The sequence below is a fragment of the Haplochromis burtoni genome, unplaced genomic scaffold (genome assembly GCF_018398535.1).
Source record: "Haplochromis burtoni strain Fernald_Lab_line unplaced genomic scaffold, NCSU_Asbu1 Contig_473, whole genome shotgun sequence".
Taxonomy (NCBI): domain Eukaryota; kingdom Metazoa; phylum Chordata; class Actinopteri; order Cichliformes; family Cichlidae; genus Haplochromis; species Haplochromis burtoni.
The window spans coordinates 337,785-346,129 of record NW_024582834.1 but is presented as its reverse complement, the minus strand read 5'-3'; the positions used below and the strand labels follow the sequence as shown (position 1 = coordinate 346,129).

The 8,345-nt window shown below is 41.6% G+C and overlaps 1 protein-coding gene across 1 annotated transcript; it reads right to left on the bottom strand.

Moving 5' to 3' along the window:
- Positions 1 to 6: 6 nt before the first annotated feature.
- LOC102304447 (CMRF35-like molecule 8) lies at positions 7 to 8,019 on the bottom strand. The gene is made up of 8 exons (XM_005946573.3): positions 7,887 to 8,019; positions 6,388 to 6,594; positions 5,827 to 6,114; positions 5,428 to 5,736; positions 4,890 to 4,985; positions 4,478 to 4,552; positions 4,193 to 4,248; positions 7 to 964 (listed from the first exon to the last, which is right to left on the bottom strand). Exons 1-8 carry the CDS (start codon positions 7,924 to 7,926, stop codon positions 665 to 667), a joined length of 1,371 nt encoding a protein of 456 aa, XP_005946635.1. The 5' UTR covers positions 7,927 to 8,019; the 3' UTR covers positions 7 to 664.
- Positions 8,020 to 8,345: the final 326 nt, after the last annotated feature.

Genomic DNA, 8,345 nt, shown 5'->3' with positions numbered 1-8,345 from the left:
ACCTCTAAGCATATATGGTTAAATATTTCTAAGCATAAATGACAATCAACAATACAAAACCTAACAATCTGGAAAAAGGTACCGAAGCATTCGGGCACACACATCCAGACTGTGCAACAGCTTTTTTCCACAAGCCATCCGTCTCCTCAACAAAAAGGGACTGGACTGATAAACACACACACGCGCACACACACATTACACACATACACACACACATACACACACACAACATTATCACTCAGCTTAACTACCTCAAGCATTGAGTCTAGACTGACTAATCAAAATAATAATTAAAAAGTCATGAACATTTTTTTGTATCAAAAAAATATTGAACCGTGACACCAAAGTATCGAACCGAACCGTGAATTTTGTGTATCGTTGCACCCCTACTATCTATCTATCTATCTATCTACAGCAGTCAGTCAAAACCTCTCTCTCCTCGTGGTTATACGCGGTTTTTGCAGCTACATAGTTTTACAGTTTGTTTTACTAACTCTTCATTCTAAACCAAATTTTCAACATCCTAAGACAAGTTCCTGAACCCCTGAGTCATATTTAACGTTATTTAATCATAACATCACATTAACACATTTTCACTAAAGCTAATTCTACAAGTTGGATGTATAATGCTGAAATCATCTAGAAATTCCTGACAGAGCTGATCTTATTTTCGTATTTGCTCTAGCTCATTGACTGCTGAGTAGAGATTCTCCTCTGCTGGTCTGGATGCTTGAGTGATGGTTGAGTTATCTGGACGTTTTCTGAAATCCACTGTAGAATATTCACAGGCAGACGTGCTGGGATTCACTTCCTCACCACCAGCTTCCCGAGAGTGGCTCTGAAAGTTGATGGTAGAGTAATGTACTGAGGTGACATCTGTGTGCATGCCGGCAGTGACATAAATCGAATCCACTGCATTTCCTGGCGTCTGGAGGCGCTCCTGGATTTCCTCATAGGCAGAGTCCTGCAATTGAATGCGATGAAAAATTAAGTTAAAAAACAACACATAGCATCCGAAAAATTAACGATATGTCTTGCAAATTATACTCAGAATGGCTAATAAGATAAAAAGTAATCAGTTATATATATATATATAAACACCCAGAACGCCCCTGCGGGCGGTTTATCCTTCAAGCTCAGGTCCTCTACCAGAGGCCTGGGAGCTTGAGGGTCCTGCGCAGTATCTTAGCTGTTCCCAGGACTGCGCTCTTCTGGACAGAGATCTCCGATGTTGATTCCCGGGATCTGCTGGAGCCACTCGCCTAGCTTGGGAGTCACCGCACCTAGTGCTCCGATTACCACGGGGACCACCGTTACCTTCACCCTCCACATCCTCTCGAGCTCTTCTCTGAGCCCTTGGTATTTCTCCAGCTTCTCGTGTTCCTTCTTCCTGATATTGCTGTCATTCGGAACCGCTACATCGATCACTACGGCCGTCTTCTTCTGTTTGTCTACCACCACTATGTCCGGTTGGTTAGCCACCACCATTTTGTCCGTCTGTATCTGGAAGTCCCACAGGATCTTAGCTCGGTCATTCTCCACCACCCTTGGGGGCATCTCCCATTTTGACCTCGGGACTTCCAGGTTATACTCGGCACAGATGTTCCTGTACACTATGCCGGCCACTTGGTTATGGCGTTCCATGTATGCCTTGCCTGCTAGCATCTTGCACCCTGCTGTTATGTGCTGGATTGTCTCTGGGGCATCTTTACACAGCCTGCACCTGGGGTCTTGCCTGGTGTGATAGACCCCAGCCTCTATGGATCTTGTGCTCAGAGCTTGTTCTTGTGCTGCCATGATTAGTGCCTCTGTGCTGTCTTTCAGTCCAGCTTTGTCCAGCCACTGGTAGGATTTCTGGATATCAGCCACCTCCTCTATCTGCCGGTGGTACATACCGTGCAGGGGCCTGTCCTTCCATGATGGTTCCTCGTCTCCCTCCTCTTTCTTGGGTTTCTGCTGCCTGAGGTATTCACTGAGCACTCGGTCAGTTGGGGCCATCTTCCCAATGTATTCTTGGATGTTCGTTGTCTCATCCTGGACTGTGGTGCTGACACTCACCAGTCCCCGGCCCCCTTCCTTCCGCTTAGCGTACAGCCTCAGGGTGCTGGACTTGGGGTGAAACCCTCCATGCATGGTAAGGAGCTTTCTTGTCTTTATGTCAGTGGCTTCTATCTCCTCCTTTGGCCAGCCTATTACCCCAGCAGGGTACCTGATCACGGGCAGGGCGTACGTGTTGATGGCCCGGATCTTGTTCTTACCATTCAGCTGACTCCTCAGGACTTGCCTGACCCTCTGCAGGTACTTGGTGGTTGCAGCCTTTCTAGCGGCCTCTTCATGGTTCCCATTTGCCTGCGGGATCCCCAGGTACTTGTAACTGTCCTCTATGTCTGCAATGTTGCCTTCTGGTAGTTCAATCCCCTCAGTTCTGACTACCTTCCCTCTCTTTGTTACCATCCGACTACACTTCTCCAGTCCGAACGACATTCCAATGTCATTGCTGTATAGCCTGGTAGTGTGGATCAGTGAATCGATGTCTCGTTCACTCTTGGCATACAGCTTGATGTCATCCATGTACAGGAGGTGGCTGACAACTGCTCCGTTCCGTAGTCGGTATCCGTAGCCAGTCTTGTTAATGATCTCACTGAGGGGGTTCAGGCCTATGCAGAACAGCAGTGGGGACAGAGCATCTCCTTGGTAGATCCCGCACTTGATGGTGACTTGTGCTATGGGCTTGGAGTTGGCCTCTAGTGTTGTACGCCACATCCCCATTGAGTTCCTGATGAAGGCTCTTAGGGTCCCATTGATCTTGTACAATTCTAGGCATTCCAGTATCCAGCTGTGGGGCATTGAGTCATAGGCCTTCTTGTAATCAATCCAGGCAGTGCACAGGTTGGTCAGTCTGGTCTTGCAGTCTCGAGGATCGCAAGTTCGATTCCTGCCTGGGGCGTCTGTATCCAGTAAGGGTCCTAAGGCTAGACCCCCTATGCTAAGCAAGCCTACCGCAGACATGAGCGAGACAGATAAATATGAAGGCATGCCGGCTCGGACGTCGCCCGGATCAACAAGGTCCGCGTCAGGTGTTGAGGAACCAGGGCACCCTGACGAAAAGTGGGCTACTGGAACAAGAAGGCATCGGTGGGCAAGAGACGAAAACAGGGCGTTGTTGGAATGCTACTACGCAAGTAACCCCGGCGGAAGGGGCTACATGAATAGGATGAGGGACCTATGGATGTATATATATATATATATATAAATTATTATGTAATTTAGCAAATTCAAACTGTAGTTTAAATATTCTCTGAAATTATTCTCAAAGAAGTTCAGTTGTGATGTGTTGAGTTGCTGTTATTAATTTAATTTTATTCAGATGTATTAGCATTTTTCTTTTGTCAAAATGTAACATTTAAGTTATAGCAAACCTGTCATGGTCCTGGGCCATGTGGGCCCAGTATTCCTAGTTCTTTGTATTTTTGTATTTCGTTCCTTATTTTAGGCCATGTTTTCTGAGTTGCCCTCTTGTGTTGTTCCCTTAGTGTTTTCCATTCGTGGCTTTTGCCCCCTGTGTGCCCCTCTGTGTATCTGTGAGCCCTCGTCTCTCCTTATGTTTTATTCCATGTTTCCCCAGCCCACTATGCCCGTGCTCTCTCTCTCTCCTCCTGTTTGCACCTCTGTGTACTTCCTGTTTTACTTTGACAGTCTCCCGTCAGTGTTGTTTACTCCTGCCATGTCTTGTTATGTTTATCTGTGTCAGCTGTGTTCCCATGTGTGGCCACTTCCCCTGATCATCCCTCTTGTGTATTTAGTCTCTGTGTTTCATGTAGTCTGTGTCGCGTCGTCTGTGTTACCACCCCCTGTGTTCCGTATCTCCAGCCATAGCTTTGCCTTAGTTTATGTCCAGTTTAGGTTTCTGTTTAACTATTACTCTTATGCTGCCCTCACTCTGTTTTGTTCCTTTCATCAGCCAGAAATAAAGGCTCGCTTTTGTTTAACTCCACTCCTGCATCCTCGCTTGTGTTCGCTCCTGGGTCCACCACACACATTTCCGCACGGTCTGCCTCCGCAGACCCTGACAACGCCTGACTAGAACACTTTTGAAAGCCGACATCTGCGTGTGTGCAGCTCTGTTCAATTATTCATGATTGCTGGGTCAGACTCTGTGCACCAGTTATATTAAAGACATTTTCACACTAACCTCTTTGACGTGCTGCAGCGATGCACTAATTCCTTTGTTTTTTGTACATGAAACTCCTGGCAGAAACAAGTAAGAAAAATTAGGGAACAAGCAAAATCACATGTTGAGTATTTTCTAGTAATTTGGTTTTGTTCAGTGTGATTTAAATAGAAATTTTCAAACTATTATTAACTTGAAATTTTAGCAGTAGACATTACAAATAGAGAAGTACATGGGTGTGTTTATGTGGGTAAAAATAGCCTGTATGTATTGTGTTTCAAGATGTGCAATAATGCATGTTCTCACGTTTGTAAATAAGGAAGAAACCGATCAGAAACACAGCCACGCCAATGATCACAGCAGTGGTAATCCCAAAGATGACTGCAACACAAAACCAGAATAAACATTTCCATCATAAACGTCTCAAACTGTCTTTGTTGAACAATTGAAAGAAAATAGTATAAAAACAATGTGAATGTTTTATACGTGTGACCATCTTGAAACTTCCCCATTTCTTATGAACAGCAGAATTTTCAGGGTGTATCACACATCTCACAACGACTCGCAGCAGAGCCTTTGGTTCATGTTACATATGATAGAATTCATAAATTAAATGTAAAACACGCACATGTATCATAACTTTATGTCCTGAGGAAATAAATGAGTTTTACAGATGTTAAAAGGTAAAACTAAACAACGTGGACATCTTCAGACTTACCATCTGTCTCCAGCTCTACTGTCACACCATGACTCTCAGCAGTTGTGGTGGTTGTTGTAGTTAAAGGGGTAGCGGATGAAGGTGATGCTGGTTGTACTGAAAGCAAAAAATAAAAATAAAAAATATCTGTTGAAGTTTGCAAATTAAAAGTGTTTTTCTTGTGTTTGTTATTTTGATTTCTTCTTGTGTTGTGATCTCTGGTGGGATGGTTTTGTTAATAAATTGACACTCTTGCTTAAATGTCACAGCTTTTTAAAAATTCATCTTGGTAATTTTTTAAAACGTTGTGCTTTGTTGCTGAGAGTAAAAAACTGTTATTATTATTATTTTCCTGTCTTAAAGCTCAAACAGCTTCCTGTCATATAAAACTTTTGTATGTTACTATGTTTGTGTAAGTATGCAGTTTAAGGGTTCATACAGTTTATTTCTAGTTATTATGAATAATGTATAATAAAATAGGTAAAAAAAACACATGTCTGTCTTGTGCTTAATGACCACGGGTCAGGCGACAGCCACAGAATAAAACAGCACGTCTCACCTGTCAGGGACAGTCTGTTGAAGAACTTGTTGCTGCGTTGTTGTTTTGTTTCCGCTCCACACCAGTACGTCCCGCTGTCTGCTGCTGTTACTTCTCTCACTGTTATCGTGATGTTTTTCTCTTTTATGTTATCAGTCATGAAAAACCTGTTGTTCATACCAGGCTGGCTGGTGTTTATGAGAGCTTGACATATGGATGGATCTTCTCCCTTACAGATGAACTTTGTTGTTGAGGAGACAGTCTGGTTGTATTTACACCAGTAAGTGAAGTTCTGTCCAACAACTGGGCTTCTTTTGAAATTTTTAATCTCTAAAGAAAGAATTTGCCAGCAGACAGTATTTTAGTTGTGCCATTTCCTAAAATTTAGACCTCGGGGGCTGAACATGTGAATTTACTCACCTTCGACTTTCAATTTTACTTTTGTTAGTGCGACATGATGATTGTTCTCAGTGAACTTTACTCCACACCAGTAGGCACCCTTGTCCTCACTGGACACATTACTGATGGAGACACTGTATGTGTTTGTGTGAAAGGATATTCTGTCTGATAAAATGTTGTTACAGACAGAAGAGTTCTCTTTGCAGAAAAACCACAACTCAGGTTTATTTTCAGGATGATCGCACCTGATGGTGGTTTTAGCTGTTTTGTATGCAGTTTGATTGAATTGCTTTGGACAGCCATTTTCTTCTGCAAAGAAAACAACAAAGAAAAACTTAAACAATTCTAACAAAATGGTTGTAGGAAATGAGTAAGTAAATAAAATGTCTTTAAAAAATAAATTGTGCATTAATAATAAGTGTAATTTCTTGAATTGGCAGATAAAAAGTAACAATTTTTACTATTGGAAGCTTTTTTGTTTGTCTTTTTCATTGTTGATGGTTCTTATAAAATATTGTTTTATACAGTAAAAACAAACAAACAACAAATAAAAACTCTTGAATTTGAAAGCGAGTCTCTTACCAAATTTAAATTGCAGTTCTTTTTTGTCATCATTCTTTTTGGGGTCCTTGTTCTCATCTTGTTTGAGGATTACTCTGAGAGTCTTTTTTTCAGTTTTTGAGCTACGATCAGCTACATGGACCATTTGACATTTTCCAGGTGTTTTTTGACAGTTGCAGGTGAATTCGGTCCATTCTGATGTGAATCTCTTCGTTTCTGACTCACAATCTAAAGACAAACACTCACATCATGTCAGTCATTGTAAGATAATCACAGGGGTTGATGCAATCATCTTAAAGACATCATCAATCATCTTTTTTATATAAATGTAACAAAAAAAATCCAGAATATAAATACTAAAAGTTTCTTCTATTTCTGGTCATATGAGATGCGTGAGTTCTGGGCCGTGCACTGTTACGCGAGTTGATCACACCCAGAGTATCTTTCTTTATTTAGAATTATTTACCCTACATTGGCAATCAAGACAAGCAGTGACACAAAGCTGTTTAACAGCTTAAAGTAACAATTTGGTTACTTTGGTTTGTTACTATAATTTAAAAGAACTGAAAATAGCTTCTAAATTATAGTAATAAACTTAGTGCGTTTAAATCCAGAACAGAAAGCTGCTGCGTGAATTAAAATATTTATCAATATCAAAACTCAATCATTACGAAACTGGAGAATGTCACGGTTCTGGGTCCGTTGGACCCAGTATTTTGAGTTTATTATGTTTTGGTTTATTTTTGCATTATGGATTGTTTTCTGATGTTCTGGTGCTTTGTTTATTATTATCATTATGGATCTGTTTCTGTTATTCTTGGTGAGGGATCAGTTCTTAGGTTTTGGGTTCTCATGTGTATTGCAGTTTCTGTTCAGTGTCTAGTCTGTCTCTCAGTGTCATGTCTGCATCTGGTTTAGTAATTCTTGTTTCCTGTCTTATTGTGAAAGTCTTTGTCTTATGTTAGTGTGTGCAGCTTAGCTCCCCCGTCTCGTTAGCCCTGATCTCCCCCAGCTGTGTCTCCCTTCTGTTGCCCATTCCCTCATTACTACCCTGTGTATTTAAGCCCTGTGTTTTCCCATGCTCGGTGTCGCGTCGTACCCTCAGATTATGCCTGTGTGTTTCTTTGGTTTCTGTATTCACGTCACTTCACGTTTGTTTTCATGTCAGCAATAAAGCTGAGGTTCTGATTTACAATTCTGTGTTCGAGTCCTGCGCTTGGATCCTCCTCTCCGCCTGCCCGCACACAGAGCCCTGACAGAGAATCTGATTGATTATACTCGAGTATTTCATCAGTTTCTGCTGCGGTCTCGTGGTGTTTAAAGCTCTGAGAGTAAAGACTAAAAATAAAAACAGAATTGAAGCAGAAGAGGTTTGGTCTGCAGGCAAATTCCACAGAAGGAGGATCGTATATTAATGTTAATTGTTCGAGGCAATGATGCAAAAGGGATTAAAAATGCATAACATAACAATTTACAACATAGTTATTATTATTGCATCATATGTGTTCTGATCTCCTCACCTGATATAAGTGGGAGGATGAGCATTAGCAGTAACTTCATCGTGTTGGTTTGGGTTTGAAGGCTTATTTATCTGCAGTTAGTTTGTCTCTCCGGTCTGTTGGTCAAAATTTAGTCTTCCGACTTTGTCTGTACTTCCCCTTTGCACTTTCTAAGCATACACTCTTTCTCTTATACATTACATCTTTTAGGACCAAACAGGAAATAAGTGGTCTGTGAAAAAGAACCACTCTTGACACGCAATAGTTTTCCAATAGTTAGACACAATTTGCAAATATTATTGAATCTTTTTGCAAAACTCTAACCACTCTCCCACAGTGAAGCATATTTTCCCCAATCATTTACATGTGGTGAATAATTCTAAAGACAGAAGGCAGAAGTAAGGCAGGAGCAAAAAAAGCCCCTCTTCTTTGGAACCAGCTCCCAGTTTGGATTTGCAAGACAGTTTTATGACCCAGGTT